The sequence below is a fragment of the Neodiprion virginianus genome, chromosome 1 (genome assembly GCF_021901495.1).
Source record: "Neodiprion virginianus isolate iyNeoVirg1 chromosome 1, iyNeoVirg1.1, whole genome shotgun sequence".
Taxonomy (NCBI): Eukaryota; Metazoa; Arthropoda; class Insecta; order Hymenoptera; family Diprionidae; genus Neodiprion; species Neodiprion virginianus.
Window position 1 is genome coordinate 38,841,991 of NC_060877.1, and position 25,150 is coordinate 38,867,140.

The 25,150-nt window shown below is 38.8% G+C and overlaps 5 protein-coding genes across 20 annotated transcripts in view; 2 read left to right on the forward strand and 3 right to left on the reverse strand.

The window, feature by feature from the left end:
* Nucleotides 1–861: 861 nt before the first annotated feature.
* Nucleotides 862–7,445, reverse strand: LOC124304984 (uncharacterized). 2 transcript variants are annotated; one of them, XR_006908299.1, is made up of 9 exons: nt 7,195–7,445; nt 6,830–6,872; nt 6,607–6,731; nt 3,813–6,515; nt 3,564–3,721; nt 3,270–3,474; nt 3,038–3,160; nt 2,674–2,883; nt 863–2,489 (listed from the first exon to the last, which is right to left on the reverse strand). XR_006908299.1 is itself a non-coding variant. In XM_046763871.1 (8 exons), coding segments are annotated over exons 1-8 (3,468 nt in total). In that variant the 5' UTR covers nt 7,197–7,445; the 3' UTR covers nt 862–2,774. The 2 variants fall into 2 exon arrangements, 1 of the variants encoding a protein (XP_046619827.1); XM_046763871.1 differs by having other exon boundaries at nt 862–2,883.
* A 151-nt stretch (nt 7,446–7,596) lies between these two features.
* On the forward strand, nt 7,597–8,916 carry LOC124305062 (DET1- and DDB1-associated protein 1). Its single transcript, XM_046764048.1, has 4 exons — nt 7,597–7,822; nt 8,115–8,253; nt 8,507–8,568; nt 8,692–8,916. The coding sequence occupies exons 1-4, from the start codon at nt 7,820–7,822 to the stop codon at nt 8,797–8,799; spliced, it is 312 nt and encodes a 103-aa protein (XP_046620004.1). The 5' UTR covers nt 7,597–7,819; the 3' UTR covers nt 8,800–8,916.
* Nucleotides 8,917–10,776: 1,860 nt separating this feature from the next.
* Nucleotides 10,777–13,310, forward strand: LOC124305055 (putative sodium-coupled neutral amino acid transporter 7). Of its 2 annotated transcripts, none has more exons than XM_046764029.1 (5): nt 10,777–10,831; nt 11,201–11,318; nt 11,430–11,790; nt 11,974–12,223; nt 12,340–13,310. In XM_046764029.1, exons 2-5 carry the CDS (start codon nt 11,216–11,218, stop codon nt 12,997–12,999), a joined length of 1,374 nt encoding a protein of 457 aa, XP_046619985.1. In that variant the 5' UTR covers nt 10,777–10,831; nt 11,201–11,215; the 3' UTR covers nt 13,000–13,310. The 2 variants fall into 2 exon arrangements, with proteins under 2 accessions (XP_046619985.1, XP_046619990.1); XM_046764034.1 differs by lacking the exon at nt 10,777–10,831 and adding an exon at nt 10,853–11,005.
* LOC124304934 (E3 ubiquitin-protein ligase RNF123-like) lies at nt 12,878–19,966 on the reverse strand. 5 transcript variants are annotated; one of them, XM_046763746.1, is made up of 11 exons: nt 19,415–19,966; nt 18,746–18,888; nt 18,328–18,662; nt 16,946–17,929; nt 16,343–16,479; nt 16,147–16,283; nt 14,947–16,088; nt 14,530–14,858; nt 14,268–14,433; nt 14,038–14,181; nt 12,878–13,890 (listed from the first exon to the last, which is right to left on the reverse strand). In XM_046763746.1, exons 2-11 carry the CDS (start codon nt 18,859–18,861, stop codon nt 13,562–13,564), a joined length of 3,819 nt encoding a protein of 1,272 aa, XP_046619702.1. In that variant the 5' UTR covers nt 18,862–18,888; nt 19,415–19,966; the 3' UTR covers nt 12,878–13,561. The 5 variants fall into 5 exon arrangements, with proteins under 5 accessions (XP_046619702.1, XP_046619717.1, XP_046619709.1 ...); XM_046763761.1 differs by having other exon boundaries at nt 16,147–16,250; nt 18,746–18,938; XM_046763753.1 differs by having other exon boundaries at nt 16,147–16,268; nt 18,746–18,938.
* Nucleotides 19,967–20,099: 133 nt separating this feature from the next.
* LOC124304953 (SLIT-ROBO Rho GTPase-activating protein 1-like) overlaps nt 20,100–25,150 on the reverse strand; it is a 41,973-nt gene continuing 36,922 nt past the window's right edge. For all 10 annotated transcript variants that reach the window (XM_046763777.1, XM_046763785.1, XM_046763816.1 and 7 more), the window contains one exon: nt 20,100–24,201. In XM_046763777.1, the coding sequence (XP_046619733.1) occupies nt 23,056–24,201 (1,146 nt within the window). In that variant the 3' untranslated portion in view covers nt 20,100–23,055. The remainder of the gene's footprint in view (nt 24,202–25,150) is intronic.

A 25,150-nucleotide genomic window follows, 5' to 3' on the forward strand; every position in this document is an offset into this window, starting at 1 on the left:
TCCGCTATAACAGCACACCGTACCGCTTTGGTGACAACTACACAACGCAAACGCGGAACGTCGACGAGGAGACGAAGACGACGAGGACGTCGACGAACCTCACGAGACGCCCACTTGTCGCAGTCCAGGCGGGACGAACGCCGCCGCAATCCAGCGACAGATATTACTTGGGCAACTTGTTTCGTTCTGCACCTACGCGCGGATCCCATGGATTCGACTTTCTCGATTTTCACGACTGCTGCAGATGGGTCCTTATTTCAATCCGAATAACATATTTCTCGCTGGGAACTTGATAAGATATACCCATCAGTTCAACTCGTTATTTATTTTTAATTTCTTTTTATTCCGCTCCTTCTTCGTATATTTTCTGTATTGAATTACAAGTTGGTTTTTTTTTTTCACACAGGCTATGTAAAGATCAAGCTCTGAGGGCACGCTGATAGAAATATACCGATATCGTATTTAGCAGCGACACGCTGATTAAGCATGTATACAGAAATTTTACCGGAAAAAGTCTCGAGTTAGTTTGCGGCTGGATATTGAGCTGAATAAAAGGCAAACTTAATTGACGTGGACATTTGAATGATGCACTGAAAAACAACGTGAGAAAGTATAATAATTTGAGATATTATATCGCGTGAAGAATGGATTAGAGGAGAATGATTGATTACATGACGTAATGGTTAGGGAAGTAAAAATGAATGAAATGTAATTGAAAAGAAGGAGTATAAATAAATACAATGTCCAATGAAGACTTAAAAAGAGTACCAAAGTAAAGTCCGGTTTGTGTATATAGCGCGGAACAAAATGCGCAAATAAAAATCAATAAAAATCCCGCGATATTTGCTACTGCAGAATGTTACATGAATCGTTCGAAGAGAGTATATAGGTATAACATGTACAAGCATGGGGTATAAGATGTGATTTACGACGCGCTACCTGCACCCGCAGGTATAGGAAAGTTGAGTGCATGATGTATGTACTTATGTACAAGTTCAAATACGATAATGAAGAATACACGTGCGGGTAGTTTGCCTACGGAGTCGTGCGGTTTTATAAATATACGGAACACGAGGTCGGCGTAAAAGCGATACGTTAAATAGATAGCCGCGGCATACGGAGATCCGAACGATTGGATAGGAAGGAACAGCACGCTGGCGTGAGGCGGGCGCGCTCGATAAAGCCACGTGAAAGTCGAAACCGGTCTGCGGGGCTGCACCTTCGGCCACCGGTAACTCTCCGCAGGTTTCATCAATGGCTGAAGCAATTCGGACAGAACGTGAGTGTTGTAATCGGTCCGCACCGCGCCGCGCAGAACGAAGCGTGGGCGGACTCGCGCGCTGTAACCAGCCAACGGACGGTTACACCCGTCGCGTCGCCCTCGGGAGATGCCGCCGAACGAGTCCCGAAACCCAAACCAGTGATCGCTCTCCCATTGAAAGAGAGATAAAACGATCTTCCAATAACCATTACACCTAATGATCCTCATTTTCCTCGCTTTTCAATATCGCCTATTCCCTCTGTACAATTCATTTAATTATCTTGAATTGTTGTCTGATACCCAAATCAATTGCCTTTTTCGTAAATTATTTCCTTACCTTTCAATCTATCTGTATAATTGCCGCTGGACGTATCCCATACGAAGGAAATACTTGTAGGGCGATAAAAATTATAGGAACGTTCGGTCGTGTTAGCATTAACAATTGGCGAATTAATTGATATTTGTTTTCTTGAAAAGTTGTGTCATATCTACTGAATTTTTCCTTTAACAATGGAAGAAAGTTAGAAAAATAAAAAAACATCCAATGATTTATACTTGATAGTATTAGGAAGTTTTGGATTCAATAAATTTGTACGAGGCATGTTTATGCTAGGTGTGAACAAACGGTAGCTCCAAGGTTTACGATTGTTCTTAGAAATTCTACTACTGTAAACAAAATTTTACATACATATACCGCATTATGTATACAGTATTCGAGCGTATGTACCTAAACCTACGTATACATAGTAATATGATAACTGTACTCGAAAATTTCGAAACTTCGTGAGATCGAGTTTTCTACTCGACAACTTGACATTCCGTTCATAAAATCGGGTGATATATCTCGCAGGTAAAACCCACGCCGCTTCCGTGGGAAGGCCCTTTACGAAAATCAAGAATAAAAAATCAGACGGCGCTGTTAATTAGATATAATTTCTTCTCCACGCTTTACGCCTACCGGCCTATATTGATAACCGATAATCCAAACCTTAATTATAATTGATCCTATCAATCTTCGTCTGCCGTAAATGTGACCATGTTTCTGTTCGTCAAAGTTATTCAAAATTGGTATAAGCGGTATCCGGGCTTTTTTTTCACTACAGCATTTCTAAGAAGGTGTAGTTTCAAACTACGATGTCTGTCCTCGTGCTACTGATACTACTTCGGGTTGAAAATTACAGACCGTAATACGGTAGAATAAGTTTCGCCGATGTTCACAGGTGTGGACCTTTCATGTTATGTATCATATGAAAATTAAAAAATGAACACATATACATATATCTAGTATAAAAATGTACGTATTCTATACTTTTCTTCTTAATTAACTTATCTACAATTAACGTCATTATTGCCACCATATTCCGAGACCAATTTTTGAACATTTTAGAAGTTGGAAATAAAAATCAACTTACCTAATTATCTTGTAAAATTCACGAACACCTTGAGGACGCTTGGCATCGAGTTACTTGCTTCTAAAATCTGATATAATAAACTAGAGTTTGATAGATAAGTGTCATTTTTCGACAACTAACGCGATATACTCCTTAACGGCGTCGATCCATCTGGTCAAGAATCTGTGATCCTTTTTCACACCGGTGATTAATTGCTTGATATCTTTTTCTCTAAAAAAAAAAAGAATATAACATGTAAGTACAGGGTTCTTCATAAATCTGAATCACTTTTGTGCATTATAATTGCATATATAAGCGATATAGATTAAGGGTAAGGACTTCTCGTGTGATTCAAGTGGATAGAAAAGTGTGATGAAAAACTTACTTTATGTTACCTAAAAGACATTCCACGGTTACGTCATTTGGCCTAATATCTTCAAATGGCTCAAGATCTACAGTAACTTTTATCACCAGTTGTACTTTGTAGCTATGAAGTTGAAACGATATCCTGTGAGATAAATGTAAATCTTTATTGCCCTATGCGCCGATTTTAAGCTTAACAGGAATAGCTATTTTTCTCAAGTTATTTCCAAGATTAAATGATTTTCTATATTCACCTATTTCCCGATCTTGTTATCGCATGAAAATCCCGCAGCTTATCAAACTCGTACATAAAATCTATCAGTAATTTCACTTTGTTTGAAATCAAGTCTAACAAAGGTAAAATACCCTGCGTTGTTCGATGTACCAATTTCAAATGCTCAGGATCGAGTTTTTTTAATAGTATATTATGGACCAGAGAAATATCATCATCTGCAGAATCTGTATGAAATATATTTTTAATGCGAATTGTTATCGGTTTGTTTATATTGGAGATTTGTTGTCGTAAGTCAAATAAAATTCCAACGTACCCGGGAGAAGTGAAATTATTCTAATATGTGTAATTAGATAAGGTGCAGTCAACTCTTTATTTGCTTCAAGATTTATTATGACGACGAGGGATTTTGAAATAAAGTCGATTATGACTTTTTCTGTATCCAGTGACCTTATTTCCCAAATGCAATTATCTCTGAAATCGAAAATGTTATTTCAATAATTAATTATCAATGCAATTTCAGTTTCCTGACTTATTTTTCAGGTCTTAGGAATCGTCGACTCACCTTTGAGCATACTTCGCAAGTTCTTCACTGAACATCACAAAGCAACAATTGTCATTGTACTCCAAACATTTCTTTGGCATCAAGAAACTTTGCGAACTTTTATCACACTCTACTGAGGCTGGTTTGTGTTCCTCACAAACATGCGGCAGCTCCGTAATTTCCAAATCTGAATCGGAATATGGGTCTGTTCCTTTTGCTTCTATGAAAGAATATTCCTTCCCGCTGATGACATCTTTAGTCTGAGTCAGTGAAGCTGCAGGTTTTGAATCGTCATTCTGACTAATCATCAAAATCTCAGGATCTTCACAGAAATTTGGAGCAGGAATTGTAGTAGTCATCTCTTCGCTGCTTTTTTGCTTTTCGTCAGCAACATCACTAACACAATTGCTTCCGATTGTTCTATCTATAGATATTGTGCTTTGTGATTCATGCATAACTGTATTTCTTGATGGAGGTGCGTTGATCACTTGGAAACTCGTATTTTCCTGCAACTCCAAGTTTTTAGTGACAGAGTATTCTTTGGTGAATACACAGTTTTCTTCAGCATTGGGACTTGCTATCTTAAGCCGTTTAGACCTCGGAGTAATCATATTAGACATACTGTCGTTATTTGTATTGACCAATTCGTTATCAACTAAATGCTGTACTAAGCCATTCTCAGAGTTTTTGTTTAGCAACATTTGATCGGATGATTTGCTTGTTTCCATAATTTCCATACCCTCATCCGACTTCCTCTTCTTACTGAATTGTGGTTCACTTGACATGATGCCTGTGTTGAACGACAAATCTTGCTCTTTTACATTCACTTCGGCGCTAAGATTATCCAGAGCTATGCTCGGAGAGCTGATGATGCCAGCATCGTGTTCAGCTCTTTCGTTCTCTGAGGAATCACAGCGTTCGTTGTTTTCAATATTTCTCGTGCTCTCTCTAGGTATTCGGTTTATTTCATTCTGTGGTTCTTGAGTTTCAATTTCAACAGAAATTGAATCAGTGCCCAAATGCGTGATTTGCTCTTCTACATGTAATTCCGGATTTATCTGGGTAGTATCAATATTGCAATTATTAAATAGTGCAGGATGATTGATTTCCAATATAAGATTTTCATCTCTGTCATCTTCTATGTTTTTAGCTGTAGTAATTGCTGTTGTAAATTCCATACACGAGTCATCGCATGAGTTTGTCTGATCCTTATTTTCAACTACTAATTCCGGTGCAGATTCTATGCTGCTGGGCTTACTGCTAGAAAAAAGATTGTCAGATCTTTTAAATTTCTGTAACATTAAATTATTTTCATGTTGTTCACTCATAGGCAATTCAAATGGTATAATATGCTGTATGTCATTTATATCGCTAGAATTTCTATTCTGATCTGGACCAGTTCTCAATGTATCGATTGCTTCTGTCATTTCGCAGCCAATGTCACTAAAGAAAATAGTTTTATCCCTTAATTTTGCCATATTTTCATGTTGTTTACTCACAGGCAATTCAAATTTCATGACACGCTGCACATCATTTGTATCGCTAGAATTTCTATTCTGATCTGGACCAGTTCTTAATGTATCGATTGCCTCTGTCATTTCGCAGCCAATGTCATTAAAGAAAATAGTTTTATCCCTTAATTTTGCCGTATCTTCTTCAGACTTTTTAGACATTTTTAACTCCTGATCACAATGCTTTGACAGTATCCTGATGTCTTTTGTCATAAAAGGTACATTGTTGAGTTGATATTCAACAGATTTGTCCAGTAAAGTCTTACAGGAAGTCTGACATTCATTAGACACAGGCGCCATTCTTCGTGATGCCATCTTATCTTCAGATAAATTCCTGACAGGCAACAAGTGTCTTACATCACCGATAGCTTTTGTTATGTCGCAACTAAAATCATCGAAAAATACAGTCTTGTTGATGGCCCGAGCAACTTCATGTTCGTTCATACAACAATTGCTTTCTAAATTATTCTTAATGTGTTGCTCATCATTATGAGTAACTTTGGAGTTGATCGGCATATTATTTTCTTTATCTAAGCCCGGATTTGAGTGTGATTTTGTCAAAGTCAGATCCATCCCTGAGTCATCAAATATTATAGTCTGATTTTCTATAGGAGATTCTATATTCACCTTTTCTGAATGTGGAACTATCTTGATAGGTGTTGAAAACTGCATATTTTTACCACTGATAACTTGGGTGAACTTCATCTCGCCGTCACTGTCATTAAAAAGCATGGTACTTTCATGTTTTTTAATGTCTTTCTCAATAGCTGTATATGTCGATTGAGAGTCGATGGCTCTTCTGACAGAAACTGTCTGCTCGATCCCACCAACCATCTCAGTTGTGTCCAAATCAACATCGTTGCAAAATATTGTTTGAGACATTAAATGGTTCAGATTTCCACGACTACAGGCAATGACATCGGTAAATTGAATGTCCGTGGCTGAGTTGGAAAATACTTTGGTCAAAGAATAGATTGGATTATTTTGATCCATGGTTGTACATGCGTCGGTATGCATTGACTCATGTTCATTGCAAACAAATGCAGAACCCATTTCTCTCATTCCGATCTCTACACTTTTGTTGTTTTCTATATCCAGATTGTTACTGTTTATATTCTCATTTGTAGTTTCCATCGACTTTGAGATATTCTGATCAGCTTCTTCGTAAGTATTATCCCAAATTGTACCCTGCTCCTTGTGGTCACAGAATTCTCTGCACAAATAAACATCAAGTAACCATATTGCAACTCCTATTTAATGAGATCTCATTTAAATTCAGATAATTTATGTTTGGTAACGCTTACTTGACGTGCTTCTTTTCGGCAAAGCTTACACGTCTCTTCTTTATACTATCTGGACTTGTCTCGGATGATGAAGCATTGAAATCCAAATCTTGAAATGGCTGTCGAGATTTTGGTGGCTTAAGGATCTGTTTGAGAGAAATATCAAAATGAGTAAATAAGAACTACTTATAAACTTATCTCTTTAGCCATCGTGGAATCAAAGTGACAGCCATGAAATATTTACCGAAGATCGTCGTTGGTTACTACCAGCAGAATTTCGGGTGAGCCTGTAAAAAGAATTATATTTATTGCAATCATAAACAAATGGAATTATTTCAATACGATTATAAATATATAAATTTGGGCACTCTTGAAAGACATTGATTAGGAGAGATGTTTCTTTGAAAGTAAATTATAAAATTTATTACCTCCCAACTTACAGATATTACTTATTGAAAGAATAATCCAGTCGCAAGATTTTCAATACAGATGAACGATTGTCTGAGAAAAGTTTTTCACACACGAAGAGAAAGTTAAATAAATAAATATACCTCGTAGACTGATTGAATTGATGGATCGGATTGTTTATTTGTCACAAATTATACTCACATTATTTTGTTCTTTGTGTTTCGAATTGCTTCTGTTTTAAAAATGTCACAATTTTATCACGTGATACATAAAGAATTCTAGGTCTCCAGATACCTAATAAAAAGAACTATTGGCACTGATAAGCATGGAATATCACAAAAATCTCGGGGAGAATATTTTAAATTTGAACCGTTGCATTTGCCAGATTGTAACAACACTTTCGACCATTTCGACTCTGGAATTTTTTCCGATTTTTGGTGGTATCACTGTTTAGGATGCTGTGAGTCATTGCTGCCAACTGTTCTTTAAACCTAGCGAACCTGGCAGTGGCGACATACACCGTGAAATGTCAAGTTGCGCTGCGCGCGACATTGAGAGAAACCGATATGGTAGAGTCCCTTTTTCTGTAGGAATTCAGTGGGGAGACACACCATTATCGCACCATCTGTAGTGGTCACGACCATGGTAGTGGTTCAGTAGAGCATGTGTCTATACGTTTGGAAACATTTGGAAAATAGGTTGTTTGTTTATGATTTTAACTAAGATTTTCTTTCGCAAATACGGAACACTCTCGCACTTGATTATAGCGCGGTACACCATTTACAGATTTTGTGTATTCTGAACTTGCGATTAGCGTTCATTAGCAATGGTAAGTTATTTTCCACCTCGCATGTATCGACCAATTTTTTAGGTTATAGCCAGAGTACCACTTCCCTGTGATTTTAAAATACTACGTTTCACCGAAAAAAAAATTTGAATTTTCACGAACGTGGTTAATTTAACTTCATAGTTCTTGTTCACAATTGTTTTTAATGTAAGTGAAAGAATTATTGCATTACTGCTTCCGATTAAGCCATACCAAATAGACTCCACCTTGCATGATATGTACATACATACATATTTAAGATACGTCAATCAATCTATGGAATATTTATTTACAGTCTGTTGCGGAATTTCTCAAAGGATTGCCGTCACATGATGAAAACAACTTTGCTAATTTTCATACAGATAATGGAAATCGAACTTGTGTCAAGAGACCATCGGTGTATCTGCCTACTAAGGACTACCCATCCGAACAAAGTACTAGAATATCTACTTCATTATTTTTCCAAACAATTCTTTATAAAGTGAGAAATACTTCTGACATGGTCTCACTCTGTTAACAAGTGAATTTTTGTTATTTGAATAGAAACGAGAAAACAGAAAAATTAATTAATCAAGATTACTACATTATAACTTTTACTACCAACTACTTTTGAAATACTTACTCAGATTCGCGAATGCTAGGGCAAACTTTTTGGTATTCGAACTAAATAGATTTTCTAATTTTTAGTCATTGTGACTGAGAAGACAACTATTCTCCTGAGGTATCTTCACCAACAGTGGGACAAAAAGGTATTACTAATAACGTATAGATAAAATTATTAGCATTGAAATATATTGGCTTTGATCAAGTTGCTGTGACATTTTTTTTTGTCTGTACCGTAAATATTTGCTCACTAAATGAGTGTCCCGCAGAGTGCCGATAAAAAAAGAGAGCTCTTGTCCGGCGGTGGAGAGTCTCAAGAAGAAGTAACAGCGACGCGCAACAAGAGGCCAAGACTTGACTTGAACAACGCACTCTAAATCTGCAACTGTACCTATTAATGTTGAAATATACAAAAAAAAAGAAGAATTTCTATCTTGACAATTTGTATCATCAATAACATTAGAGCTAAATGTAGTTATGGTGCAGATAATGGTTGAAGATTGGGTCGATATTACCCAGAAAGATGTAACTTATTTTGTGACACCAAATTATAAATTTCATTTCGTATCGAAATCCACTGCACACATGTGCATGTCACACGTCCCTATTAATTATCTATCTTATAAATAATGAATTGATAACGTTTTATTTGTTACGTAGTATAAATATTACCAACGTCGTATTTTATATTGTTTACTATGTGTGTAAAGTGTAAAGCCAATCTGCAATACGTAGTTTAAATCAGAGCCATATTCCAATATACTTACGTATTTGATTTAATGATAATAATTGATATGAAAATGAGAAACCAATTCTTATAGTCGAATGATGTAATTATTTTATGTATGTACATGTTGAACACGGTTGATTAACTTGTTCATAAATTATTTGATAATTTCCGATATACATCGCAAAAATGTTGCCAGATGATTTAGAGAATTTATTGTCTCGAGCCTTCGTAATACTGAAAGTATATACACATGCGGGTTTGACTACAATTTGAAATAATGAGAAAATTGTCGAAGTGTGAACAATTCGCAATACTATTGGCTGCACTGTACAAATACAAAGACGTCTTTATAAAGTATATTGTAAAAATAATTTTTCCAACAATCGTGATCAGAAATCTTGTCAATCTAATGAATATTATGGACAAGCAAAAAGAAAAAAACCAGATGACATTTTCATCGACAATGAATTATAATTACACCCCCCTCTGCATGTGGTTAATAATTTGAATTGATTCTTCATTTTGTGTATTATAATAAGACTGGATCACACGAATAATTTGAAAAATGTCGATGCTTTGTGTTAGCGACATTGACAATGACAAGAAGCAACAAACAGGTCGCATTTGCATAAAATTTCAACGAATCTGAACAAGTTAGTTCTATAGATTATTGTATATGTAGCATCAACTAACGAAAATTTCGTTATATTATTATGTAATTTATATCACCATTGTTAAGTATTTATTCAGCTTTATTATCTCGTGAAATTTTTTCGACACAGACTCCAATTTCGCAATAAATACTACTATGTGCGAAATTGTTCCGAATTATATTTTTTTACTATTACCACAATCCTATCTCTCTCAATTTCGATGGATGTCGACATGGATGAGGAGTAGCAAATAATTACAAAGTCATAAGAATAGATCTAATTATAACTGGATCTCGCAACCAATACATAATTTGTATCTTATTTAAAAAATGTATTACATATATTTAGTCATTATGAGTATTTGTTAAAGTTTGATTTAAGTTATCGCGTTTTGACTTGATTGACTGCCGTTCTAAACGAACGTTTATGCTATAATAAAATTTTTTTTTGTACAGCTTAAATCAATTATTTTTAGTTTCAAAGGGTAATAAGGAGAAACAGGTGCAATTGAGGGAGTTTTAGCTATTTTTGCAGTGTCATTGTGGATAATATTTGGCAGTCGATCCTATCATTTGTGGAGTGTGCTTTCTGATGACATGCGCATGCGCGAATGTGCAGTGCACCAATGATTACATTTTTTCACGCATTTGCATTATTTATGCATAGTATGTGCATGAATCGACTTTGCTTTGAACAAACTTTGAGCTTTGCTTTCAAACTCGAAAGATGATAGTGATCATTCATAGTTGTCACAGATAAGTGAAGAGTTCTCGTCTCCGCAGTTGTAAAATGTAAAATTTGATCGACATGTTGTAACAAGACTTGCTTCGTATATTCTAATCTATCTACTTAGGTTTCTTCGATTATGTGCCATACATCGGAAAAGAAAAAAAAGAAAACAAACTAACTGATGAATAAACGTTAACTAAAAATACGTTTTCTTAATTGACCGATCACCAAGACTCTATAATATAAAACAACCTAACCGTTGCGCACATGTGAATGACCCAGTGAGAATAAACAAAGGTAACGATGAAACTGTTTTCAATGAAATTATATTTCAACGTAATGAATACCGATTTGATAGAACACCATAGATTGGGCGCATGTAACATTTTGACAACCTGAATGTGTGAATTACGCCGCATGTATTTATAAATACATGCCTACGTGTGCGTGTGCGTCACAGGGGCATTTGGGGCAGATATCACCGCAGTTCTTAATCGCTTATTTTCTTATCATGTGATGTCTCAGCTCCTTGATATTGCTCTATGACCAAGTAGCTTGTCATAGAAATACAATACAATCTGCTCGTATTTCATCCGTGAAAATTTATATGACTTTTCCGATAGTTTCCCGTTTACGTGCATAATTATATCTATAAAAATCCCACAGCAGAGAACTGTCAACATGAACTACTTGAGAAGAGATAACGAGCGCCTGATCGGCAATGAAATTGTTCTCACAACGGCACCCAGCGCAAACACTGAATCTAGCCAAGAATGTACCGTAGGTATGTTTATGCACTAAGCTTACGCTAAGGAGTCCCATACACGACATTGTTTCTGATGAATTCGATATCTAGCATTATACATATCCCGCTACTTATTATATTTTTCTTTAGGTGCAGGATCGTTGGCTACAATCTTTCTAATAGTCAACGCTACGCTGGGTGCTGGTCTGCTAAATTTTCCACAAGCATTTGATAAGAGTGGCGGTGTGATAACCTCTATATTAGTGCAGCTGGTCTTTCTCATTTTTATTACAACTGCAATAATAGTTTTAGCACATTGTAGCGATAGCACTAATAGTTCGTCGCTACAGGATACTTTAGCTGGACTATGCGGACCTAAGTCATTAACATTCTGCGCTATTTGTGTAGTTGTTTATAGCTTTGGCTGCTGCATTACATTTCTAATCGTCATAGGGGATCAATTCGACAGAGTTTTGGCAACCGTATATGGCACCGATTTTTGCCACTATTGGTAATTTTTTCTATTATTAAACTTGTTTGCAATTTTTTAACGATTGTTGTGTCCCAAAGGAATTCGTTCATGATTCATTAGGTGTTTGCGATATAAGATTGCAAGAATTCACTGCCCTTATTTGAAACATCCACCCTTGATAAGAAACGATCATTTAAACTATAAATTGCAATTGACTTCCAGGTACCTTTCAAGAGGATTTACATCTACTCTAACCTGCTGTATCCTCATTCTTCCATTATGTTTCTCAAAAAGATTGGATGTGTTGAGCTATGTAAGTTCTCTTGGCTGTCTGGCAGTAATCTATGTTGTATGGTTGATAGTTTATAAAAGTTACATAATAATCGGCGAGCCCTCAAAGCCGATGAAAATGTGGCCCATCCATTGGACCGAAATATTCCAAGTGGTTCCTGTGGTATGCTTCAGTTATCAGGTATGTAGATAGGCGAGGACCCAAAATCTTTGATAATAGATTGACTATAAAAGTTTAATTGTTATTGCTTATTCTACAAAATATTTGAACAAATTTTTGTTATCTTCATCATTCAGTGCCACATGTCTGTGATACCTATGTATGCCTGCATGAAGGATCGAAAACTTGGGAAGTTCACTGTTTGTGCAATCGTCAGTATGCTAGTTTGTTTCATAGCATACACCATAGCTGGGATTTTTGGCTACTCGACATTTGGAATCGGAAAGGTACCCGATGACATTCTGCAGGGATACTCGGATGGTGGGACATTTTTGACAGTTGCAATTGTTGCGATCGCGCTTAAAAATGTTACAACTTACCCAATAATCTTATTTTGTGGCCGCGAAGCGTTCCTTGGCCTTTGCACCGAGTACATTCAGTCGCTTTTTATGTCCAGAGTAATTTTATCTCTGGTTTGGGTTGCCCTCAACTTAGTCATAGCTATCACGGTGTCTGATATTACACCAGTTATAAATTTGATGGGTTCCTTGTCAGCAGCTTTCATTTTTATTTTCCCAGGAATTTGTCTGTTACAAAATACTCTAATAAAAGATCCATACTTGTACCTGAACAAAGATAAGTGTATTGTCATTTTCTCGGCATTTTTGTTAGCCGTAGGCGCGTTTGTTTGCGGCGTTGTCTTTGTAGAGTCCATACAGGATATGGTCAGGGAAAAATCAACCTCGTCACTTGTCACAGGTTTCAGAATCGGAATCAGAGATAGCTTGTGCGTTTGACATTGAAATATGGCTTTCATAGAGCATTCCAGAAGGCCGAAGGCAACCAAATGATAATACTTTACTACATATATTTAAGATAATGGTATACTTGCAATTTGATGAGAGCTGAAAAAAAACTCGATGCTCTATAAATATGCACGATATCATTGCAAACGATAAAATATAAGTGATTTTATTGGTAATTATAATATTATAGTGTGAAACTTTTTATAATAATTATCAAATTCAGACTGACATTTTTGTAATGAACTATAGAACCATTGTGATCTCACTACCTACCTATTTTGATAATAAATATTTGCCTTTCATCACTCCGAGTATTATTCATCCAATTTTCTTTGAGACGCTGAAAGGAATTATGGATTGCTGATCGAGTACCTTGGTGGGTAAAATTTATTTTTGCTCATCTAATTTATAAACAATATTTGCAACGACACCCACGTCAAGCCAGTCATGAAATGTAAAAAACTATATGAGAAATTGTATGCTTGGATAAGTTTGTTCTTTGCATACAATTTATAAACATGTCACCTTATTTTTTAGCATAACACCGCAAAATTCAGGATCTGTCAGTGGTGATCTTTTCCAGCAAGTAGTCACTAGTGAAGTCATGTAACAATTCCCCCTCAAGATCTGTAACTTGGTTTATGGTAGCTTTGCAAAAAAAACATTCTCTACTGTTCAATAAATGGTGAGCGATGCAGGCTCGGCATGAATGGTGATTGCATGGTTTGAATGTCGCAGAGATCGTATACGCGTAACAAATTGTACAAATATTCTCGTCGTCGGTCAATACTTTGGTCTCAGTTAACATTGTTCTATTCAAGTCCAAGTATCTGAGCATCTCCCTTACACTGTTTATCTCCTGTTCGGTGACGTCCTCTTTATCTAAAAAATGTCAATGAAATGTGATCAGTGAATTTTTCAAATTCTTTCACCAATTTGAAGTTACTAAGTCTTAAGGTATGTTTGAAACAACGGATTGATGAAAAATACCGAGCATCGAATATAGGCGTATTACTTAAAGTTACTCACAGTTTTGAAGGCAAAATGGCTTTATATTCTTGATCTTCTGATTCTTCGGTTTCAAGTCTCCGAGGATAAAGTAAAGCGAGCCAATTTGGAAGCTGGGCTCAGTAAGTAGGGCTCTAGTTACTTTTGGAATTTCTCTACGTCCGGCTGTAAGTACAATATGCAGAGTGTGTCTACTGATGGTTTTCGATAGTTGATTAGCCTCAGTTCGTACTTTATGTTTTAGCAATTACTTTTGAATGTTGATACGTCCTCCTTGAGCAAAATCAGCAGAATTCCAACAACTGCGGTAAGAATTGGGAAGTGGTCAACGGTTTCCAAGTCTGGAATATCGAGTAGCACAACGTGCTGAAAGCAACCGGACTGCGAGCTGACACGATTCAGTATTTGGCAGAGCAGCTGCGAGTGTCCAAACCATAAAATTAACGATTGAATTCATGCCTGTAGGGGATCAAGGAATAGGAGATAAAATATAATTTATTGACGGTGTATTACCTGGCACAGCCTGGCAAGTAGATTTTCACTGGAGGCTTGAGAATCGTCAGTAAAAATGCCGGGTGCCAGAGTAGCAATCATCTCCAGCACCCTCAGCAAAGAAATGGCCAGATCGAAGCAGGTTGCGCATATTTTAAGTTGGCGTGACTCGATTAGGACGCGCTCTGGTCTTGAAGACACGTTTTGGATCTCTTGCAGCATCCCAATGAACTCTGAGAAAGCCCAGTTAAGCTGGTTCAGAAGCGAGTTCAAAAACTGCGTCGTTGTTGTTGGATTTGACAAAAGAGCGTCCCTTACGTGAGCCTGGTATATCAGAGAAGGACATGGCTCTGTGGAAAAGAAACCGAAATGTGACGAAACTTTATGACCAGTTCTTTATCAGCCATTCAATAATACGTACTATCGCTATAAACTTACTTATAGGCTGCGATATTGACTCTTGCTGAAGCATCTTGGGTCCGATCTTTTTCGCGAGATGTGGACTCTTCTCGTATCGGAAAGCGAATCCGCAGCCCTGCCAGAATCTGACTAATACCCAGTTGGACTGAGCCCAAGCTCTGTTCTCATAGGGCCGTAAAAGACTGTTTACGACTTTGACCCTCGACTCGATCGGGACTCTTTCGAGGGGTCCAAGAGTCAGAGAGTTTGAAACGTATCCTGCTAAGGTGAGGATGAGAGTGTCCTTTGCATTCGCGTGAATAATCCGTGGATCGAGGAAGTGATCACACAGGAACCGTGCAACCTCGACTAGCATCTCTTGATACTCAGGAATGTCTTCAATTGGGGCGGTTGGATGTACATGGTTCCTGATCCCAACACTGAGGTCGGTCATGGCCTCGAGGTAGAAGTCAGGCACGAAGCTGAACATGTTGCCCTCCTCACTCGCGGACGTTAGAGTCAAGGTGACCACTCTCAGCAGCCATGCAAGCTGCGCTTGTTTTTCCTTGGAGTAAACGGCCGCCCTGACCCACGCCATGTGCCTCGCCTGCTCGGCGAGCTTAGTGTCGAAGACTATCATTGTCCTTGCGAGTTCGCGGTTCATCGCAGCAGCATCGGGGTCCTTCGGCTGCTTCTTGGTAATTTCTAGACGAGCCTTAACTTCGGCCATTGCAGTGATGTACTCGGCCATGCTTTCACGAAGGCTGGCGACCTTAGCAATCTGTCTCTTCGCCGCGACGTGATAAAACAGTATTATCCCATCGAGAAGCTCTAGGAGAGACATTGCTGGGTTGGCCGGCCCCAGCCGCAACGGTGTCCTGTCCTCCCGGCTGTAAGGGAAGTAGCCAAGCCTTTCCAGGATCATGGGACTCGCCGGGCCCGACGAATTGACTGTCACCATTCTCGCGAAGGCAGGGATTGCAAGAGGAAGTTCACCTAAACGTGCTGGTCCACCGGAAAAGGGATTCGACGGATCTTGTGCCTGCTCCATTGCAACTAGCACCTCGTGTTCAGGACCGAGAAGATGCAGAAGCTCGTTCTTGTAGGTTTTGTTCAGGTGTGAAAGGACCCCACCGAGTCTGTCTATCCCCGCGAAATTTATAGACGCGTCGTAGAAGGCTCTGCGATAAAGAACAGTCTTAGAGTATTAATGCGATTCAATATATGGGGAGTTTTTACCTGCATGGCACGTATACTGGATGCGAAGCGATTTCTGCGTCCCACAGCACCCTGAAGGCAACCAGCAGCCGGTGGAAACAGCAAAGAGTAATGGGCAGCGGGGTCTGGAGCACCGGCATCGTCTGTAGGAATTCGGACTGAATGCTTGGGTTTATATAAGCCGCATTGCGGCGACTCGCTAAAAGCTCCGACTTACGCGACTTGAGATCAAGTTCTCTTGGACGAAGCGGCGAAACTTCTTGAGGAAGATTGTTCGCGACGTAGGCGAGTATGGAGTTCCGTCGTTGTTGTCCAATAGCGTGACAAGCAGCTCAACCTGAAGTGCCTCGACCTCTTCAAGAATTAAAGGATGACAACTAATCAGTCTTTATGCTATCGGTATAATACGGGGGTATCAAGTGAAACCATGCAACATTTTTTTCTAGCCCTCAAGTGCATGAGTACGCTCATCGCGGAAATGGTCAATCACTATGCGTCCGTAGCCGTCTTAAGATGTTCAATAGAAACACCCGCATTCGCACAAGGGACAAGGGCAACTGCAGAAAACGTTGCCCATGTGTAGTGGGACTATATGCAAACCTCAGCTTGTCGATTTGATACCTGACCGACATCACCCGTCTAACAATCTTGCGAGTAGTCGCTCAGGTCCTCATCGATACGCTGAGGATTTGAACTAAAGTCCTCCCGTTCAGCAAGTCTCGAACGCTACGTGCTACGCTACTACGGTCGGTTCATCAAACTTCCCAAAAAGTGAAAGACCAGCAGCATCAAACACACTTTTCAACCGTTCTGAACATACCGGAAATAGCGCTCTTGATGCGGTCACAGGCGTGAAGATACTGCTTCCTATTGACTTCTACGGCCACATCAACGGGGTCAGTTTCCCACCAAGTACTACCGACGACCTCTGCGAGTCCACTCTCATCCAGAGGCTTAACATGGACGAAGTTAGCAAAGCGAACCCTGTCGAAAAGGATGTGCTGCAAAAGATGTTGCCTCGTCGCAGTGTGCTGGCAGAGATTCGTTAGAAGAATCAGGCTCCTGCACTGGTCAGGATACTCGAGTTGAAGGGATACGTGCCGAAATGAAGAGAGAAGATAGACCACGGTGCTCTCAAGGCAGGACTTCATCTCTTCGTCCTCCAGGAACGTCCAAAGAAGATCGAGGCAGATTCGGACGCGACTCGAATCGGCACCTTTTGCCGGACTTTCGCCAGTGCCAGACAGCTCCCTTAGAAAGCGAACAAAGACGGCCTCTGTCACGTAGGGTATCGCCAAAAGTGGTCCTAGATTTTTGAGGATAGCTCTTGCCAGAGAGGCAAGAAAAGCGTTGCAGCTCATGGTCTCGGAGAAGGGCACTTTACCCTCTTCATCATCGTCATCTTCGACCATGGACTCACGTCCGTTATCGATCAGAAGTATCACCTTCCTGAGCCACTCGAACATAAGAATTGCTTTGCTAACTTGATCGGCTGGGGATGCCTGAGGAGTTTCATATCCTTGAACCGGGTAACGCAGAGGTGTCGAGCCAAAGTTAGCCGTCAGATTTTCGGTGAACGCCAGGCTGACTGTGGGAAAGTAGGCCATTCCAGCACCCGTGCAGATCCCCCCGAACGCTTTTCCCATAGACCTCCCGTTTCTGTAGAATTCCACGTCTCCCTGGTCAAGGTCCAGAGCGCAGCCGATTATATCGCCGGAGAGCCAGGGCTCCCCATACTTGTGGGTCGTTACGTTCCATCTTCGAACCCGATTCCCATCGTAGGCATACGAGTTTATGGTGTCGCCTAAAAATCGTACGGAAATCGGGTTCAATTACAAATTGAAAAATAGACGCCACTGTCTTTCGCTGGCTCGCTAGACTCTCTCGTCGCCGTCGTCGCCGTATGATTACCATTCTGTCAGTATTGAGGAGTAAAACCGCCTCGACAAGAGCGATCGAGAGAATCTGACGGATGCTCGCGAGTAACAATTAGGGATATCGAGGACCGTGGACTATTTCACAAAGTTTGGCACTATAGCTAGCGACAAAGGTGGCGTAAAAGTAGCGTTATTCTTGCGTTTGCCAAGGTTGCCAACAATCGGTTATTTTGGATGTTCCTCACGAGAAGATCGCTATTTTCGCGTCGACTTTGCCGTTATAGCGTTAATGAACAAGCCCGCAGAAGAATCCCCGGGAACGCACCGACGCCTGACTCTTGGCTAAACTTGCACTGAGCCGTTCCCCAGCCCACCTGCATGACTCCCTTCGAGCCTAGCTGGAGTTCGTACATCCACTTGCCGGCGAAGAGACCGACGTTTGCCCTCATCGTGCTAAAGTTACTCTGAGAATTGACGCTCAATCTATCCGGAGATACGATGAAGAGACCGTGGTGCGTGGAGACGTCGAAACGCACAATTCTCGGCCCTATTCGACCGGGTCTCGCGTCTTCCTCTACCATTGACGATGAGGCCGACTCATTTTCACCCGTCAGCACCATTTTCATGTAATCATTCGCCGTTCCAAGATACCGAACCACCCTAAGTTGTGTGGGAAAATATCATTAGCACAGAATATCTTTGTAAAAAGTGCATAGCGACATTTATTCATCGCGCATAAGTACCTCGCATATCCCGATTTCTCCGGAAGCTTTCCGCGATCTTTGGTATCCTTTGCCGCGCTTTCCTCGGGTAGCACACCTGGTCCAAATACGTTTCGAAGTATCTCTGCCATGTTCATTTCGTCACTCCGTTCGATCGTGCCGATCTGAATTAAATCGCTCCTTTGATCATTTAGGTAAGGCTGATCGTGAGATGCTGTTGATTATTGTACAGTTATTAGAGACTCACGATTCCTTATTGGTAGAGGAAAACTTCTTATAAGCAAAACACTAGAGTACGAAAAAATTACGCTCTAGTTACCAGATTTCACCGAAATTTTGCCAGTTTTAAAAACGCAACATTTACTTCAAGATGATTGTGCGGGGGATCAAGTCTGTTACTCTTTTTTGAATTTGTCACATTATAGATATGCGCTAAACCAATCAGAAAGAGTTCCCACTTACTTGTTTACGCAACATTGAAATAATGAGAAATACGTTACCTACACAATATTATTTATTTTTTATTCTATAATCCCTAACACCGATGGACGTATAAATATTATACTATACTATTGCTCGAAGCACTGTGTACATATATTCGTAAAGCACTGTAGATTGCGTAAGCATAAGATTGTAGGGTCCTAAAACCCTAATGATTATAAATAAAAATCACAAGATAAAAACACTTGCCTAATTGAGGATCGTTGGAGTTCTCTTCATTCAGTTTTTGAATTATCTTCCAAAGACCTTATCAATTTGTCGATGTGTATTAGGTTCCTCGTGTTAACGGCTACTCGTTAATTGGCATCCTTTTTTTACGTTAATTACTTTCGGATTAGAAAAGCTCATGTAGGCGTAATCGGAGGTGTTTCAACGCCGGTGTTTGTCCGTGATGTTTTTCCGGCGGAATAATTTACCGCGATTTGGGCAGCTCGCGCGTGGATGATTTTGCCACCATTTTAGCTCAAGGTGACAGCACACGAAAAACCGAATATAAAAAAAGAAAAATATCTCGGTCGTAATCACCAAACGTCGAAACGCTCATGCGCAAATCGTTCTGGCGCCGACGCGCCCGAAATTATTTGCAGCCGTATGGATATATTCCAAGACGCATGCGTACCTTAGACCTCTTGGTAAAACGCACTGTTTCACTTTTGAATTTTTTCTGCTCTCACCCGCATGATATTCTAGATACGAAAATACGATACGATTTATCAATTACGGTAAAGAAATGTCGTTGTTTAGTTGGACACGAATGAAATGATAATTCTTTGAGAAAAAAAAAAAAAAATGTCTTTCGACAATTTTTAAAATCTACTAATGCTTTTCGTATACAGCTGGCAAGTGTGAAAATCAAAATACAACTCGCTACTTCTCTGGTTGAGTAATCCATACAGTCTGCGTACGTTTGTTTATTATAATTATTTCTGGCTTTGTTATTACCACTATCCATAGTATTGTTGTTATTATTATAACTATAGTTGACGAGGCTTATGATAATCGTAGGGATACAAGTATGTACGAATATGGTGCATAATAACATATATAAATATAGATTAGGTTTTCTCACTTTCTTAAAATCATCAACACGATGTATAATAATTATAGTAACTGGATCATGATGATAAAATTAATTTACTTAAAATCAATGCGGTTTATATTATATGCGTATGTAGTTTTAATCACAATTAAAACAATTCAAGGTGTGTAGAAAAATGACTATACAGAGACGATAATTATTAATCAAAATGTATGAATTATTAAAATATGAATATTATAAAGACTTTTCGCAGAACCGATAAACCAGCCTATAACACATCGAGTCTTTATTGGTTTTGGTAATGATCTTGACGAAGGGATGAAAAGTAGGAAGGGTATAAGGGCTGTGAATGAGTGAGAATGAGCGGGTCTGACTTTGGTATGTTTTCAACCAGGATTGGTCATCAGTTCTTGCACCCACGACAATATTTATACAATTAATAATAATTATTCAATTTAAAAACTGTAATAGTATTAATAATAATACATGTAACGTATTTTCGTATGCAAGTTATAATTATCATTAATTATTAACGTAGCTATTGTTAATTTAGACACAACTAGTAATTAGTTGAACCTTATTCAATTGCTTGACCGAATAATCAATAATTATTGAGTAATTAATTAGTCAATGAATTAACTAATACACTTTTCGTGAATATACTTACAAGTGTAGGCGATTACGCTGTATACGATACGAGTATAGGTACTGTGATTTGTGTTATTAAGGATTATTATTGTTATTACGTTGTTTATCAGAGGGCGGTATGATTATAGTATAATGTAGCTGTTGTAAGACAATATAATAATAATGATTCGTTTAATGACAGTACGCCAATATCGCGACGCCCACTATTGTTATACAATTAACTAATAGTTTATAGTGTACGGTATACGGAGTATATTGTGTGGCATTCTTAGTACTCGAGAAGCATAATAAATGTCTGAAGAATTTTTAGTAAAATTTATGAGTATACATTTTCGTAGGCAGAAAAATGTTATTGCAATTTTGAAACTCTAGATCAGCAAATTATAGTATATATTATATTTCGATGACGTGACTGTCTATGTATTACGTTATCACAGGGACGAATTAAATGAGTGCTCTGACATTTCACTGTAATTTCGCCCTAGACTATAACCGGCATTATAATCGTCGAATTTTTCAATGCTACATTTCCACATATCGAACGTATTACTCCGCATCGAACATTGCAGCAATTACGTATACAAATACTTATCTACTTCTATCTAGCACGTATTATTCCTAGGGACTATTATACTAATTGTAAGTATAATATTTGTGCGTGATACGCTTAATCTCTTTATCCTTATTGTTTTTAGCCTAGAGGCTGACTTATTACACAGAATTTCAGTAAAACGCCGCATCACAGTCACACGTGGCATTTTCCGTACGGAATAGAAATGTTGAGTACTGAATTTGAATTTCAATCTCTCATTTATAAAATATACAAAATATACATACAATTTCAATTTTTAATAAAATTGTACAATTAAAGCGGAAAATTTTATTACGGTAATTGCAGCAGTGCGCAAAAATTTGAGTAAAATTGTTTCAATTCTTTTTTTTTCATCCAAGGTAAGAAAGATTAAGTAATTTGTGACCGTCATGTGGTAGTTTAACGAGACTCTATGATTTACCACCAAATGGAGCCGTGAAGACTCTTGATCCGTTTTTTGTGTCCCTGTATCGATTGAGATCTTATCACGACATTGATAAAACTTTTTACTTATTGTTAAAATACGAACGCGAGGGTAATTATCTACTCCTCTATCCAAGAAATTAAGGAACATCAAACGCGTCTCAACTGAGAATATGATATAATAATATCCATAGATTTCATAGCACATTTTAGGAGGTGTCAAAAATTCTCCCGTAGTTGTGCATAACTAGAATAAAAAACTCGAGTCAATTTTGTAATTTACACATCTGACGTAGGTATTATTTTTCTCTTCTCGACTTGAAGACGATTTACTTGAAAATTTTTCATGATCCTATACTAATTGGCCAACTTGGTATTGACGGGCGCAATAATTTGGAACTTCACATGACAAATTATAATAGTGTTTTTTATCTGAATATATCAGAATTTGATGCACTGGTTCTTTAGAAAAATAGTTCGTATAGATAGTCACCTTGAAGAATTTCGTCTGGGAATAATTATAATTGAAAAATTTATGCCACGTGAGTTTTTCTGTTGATTACAAGTACCGCAGCATCTACTTGAATAGTATAAACTATTGCCCTTCATTACAATGCCAGCCAATTATTAACCACTCAGCGTATACTAAAAGTAATTTAACGAATTTGCGATAAAATAAATCTTACATCTGAAATGCAAATTCGTTTCAATAACGTATTAATAACGTTACTACATATTAATATAAGTTCGCATATTATGCATAATAATATAACAGTACTAAAACCTACTGTAATTATCGTAACTCGTTATTAATTCTAAATATTTATTGTACAATGTACTTCGATGCATCCTCAACGTACGGTATACCGTTCGCGCTTCTATCTTTCACTCCTTTTTCTACTCGAGTTTAATGACTAGAACGTCTAACAGCGAGTCATTTGGTAAAAAATAATACGTTCAACGGAGGGAGAGTAAAATACCTAACTATAAGTATTAGTTCTTAAAAGGTTTCAAACAGGAATCAAGGACGACAAAAATCAAGAAAGAAAAAAAAATGTAAAATTTGGGTACGGGAAGACGGGATCGCGGACGGAAGCGGACAACCCAGGCCGTAACGACTTGTATAAATCAATTAGCCTGTTCGGTGTTTTGTGCCTGCTTTTCAATCTTTCTAGCAAGTTCCGGGCTCATATGAGGATGAGGAAATGGTAATACCGGCTTCCTCAGTATTGTCGGTTTCACTTTAACTTGTGGTTTGAACGACGACACCTGACTTCCTCCTGTTAGATGCATTTCAGCAAATTTGGCTGCGATTATTGGAGTCGATCGTGGTGGCAACGGGGAGCGAAGTGGCGTTGGAACGTCTCCCACAGCGACTTGAGTCGAACTAGCCGACCTAACGATTCCCTGATTCTCTGCCGGGTCCTGTCCCCCAGAGTTTACACAATCCTCAGTCTCTCGATCCTTAGGCTTCGTGCTTCCCAATTCAGATGCAGATGTTGCGGCACTGCTTTTAGTGTTTTTTTTCAACGTACACTGGTTCTGTTTGGCGAATCTCTCTGCAGCTGTACTCATGTCCGGCGACTCAGGGCCTCCATTCGGGGAAGTTGCAGCTTCTGTACGTGAGGTTTGAGGAGGAGGGGTAAGAACACGGGGCGCTGTTTCGTCGTCTGAACTACTCAGGCTGCTGGAAGACGCAGATTTGTTGTCAGCGTCCTGAGCCGATAGTGGAAGGTCCATTACGAGATCCGGTGTGTGTTTCTGTCTCATTTCACGGAACTCTTGCTGGGAGGACCGGAAGGACTTGATGCCTGAAATTGGAAGGCCAGAACTAAGATGGGTTTGGGAAGTTGCACGTCTCTGCCAGAGTTCACGATTCGCAGAGAAGGTGGTCCTCTCCCTGTCTTCATCCTGGTCTTCGTCGTCTGTGACGTTCGCCTGCAGTGGCAACTGACCGGGACTTGTCACATCACCACTCATACTCTGTGACTTCCAGTGCTGCCTTCTTGCTCCCCCGCGTTTTGCCACTTCCAATTCATCGGCAGGTGTGTGGTGACGGTGTCCTGATCTGAGATGGGGGTTGTGATTTTGCAGCTGTTGATTCTGGGAATCGTCTCCTATTACCGTTACAGGATCAGACTGATCTTCTGGGTTGTAGATCTCTGATGGCGTGAGTCGAATGAGCTCTATCGAGTGGTCAGAAGGCAGCGAAATACAGTCTACATCGTCATTGGTCCTTGGCTCCAAAATGGACTTCGTAGGTGTCTCTGAGTCCTGTTGGAGTGACGTTAACTTTTAGATTAAGCGCCAGGATCCGTTTTTAAAAGAGGTACATGTATGTGCAGAAATAGTAGATGTAAGTGAAACTTTCTTTGTCAAAAACGCCTGTGCCGTAACCAATGACTGTTTGCTATCTGCTCGTCAATTCTTCAAACATTGAAATAGTTATTATTTGAAGATGATTCTTTAATTCTAGTATTTGCTCGTACCCGTGACGAAGAAAGCTTCACGTGTACGTGTTACACACTTAATCTAATCGTAAGAGTTACTTCGGAGGATTTTCTTCGGACTGGTCCAGCCACCTTGGTCGAAATCACAACTATAAACTTGTTTGTACCTTCGATGTGTAGGTATGTTCATGAGTGAGTGACTAGTTTTGGACTGAGTGATAGCATGGATTTGTATTTATGTTGTATAGAGTGCACTGAAAGAAACATATAGTTCAGTAGATTTTATTTGCGATGGGAAGAACCTCGAAAGAAAGGCAGGTAACAAAGTTAGAAACCAAATTTACAACGTACACAACGTACTGATGGCACAGCACGTGTACATCCCTAGACCAAATCAGATTAGATATACGAAAAGAGAAACGTGGATAAGAGAAAGAATGATCCAGCAGGAGAACGGTAATTAGTTTGTTAATAATAGTATAATAAAAAAAAAGTGTCCATTATTCAATTCTTAATTGGACTTGTTAATTTTCTCCAACATATTTCCAACAACTGTCCAATTCGCACGCAATTCGGCTACTGACACGTGTCGTATACATTGCTAGAATTGAAATCTTCGTACTGTTTTCAGTATCAATTAACCAGTTATTTTCAAATCGAGTTCAACTTATACAGTAGTTATACTCTTTTCCATATACATATGTAGTCTTTATACATAGAATGTGAATGGAATATTTTGTTTCTTTTAGATTGAGCAGGTAGCCGCTTAATTA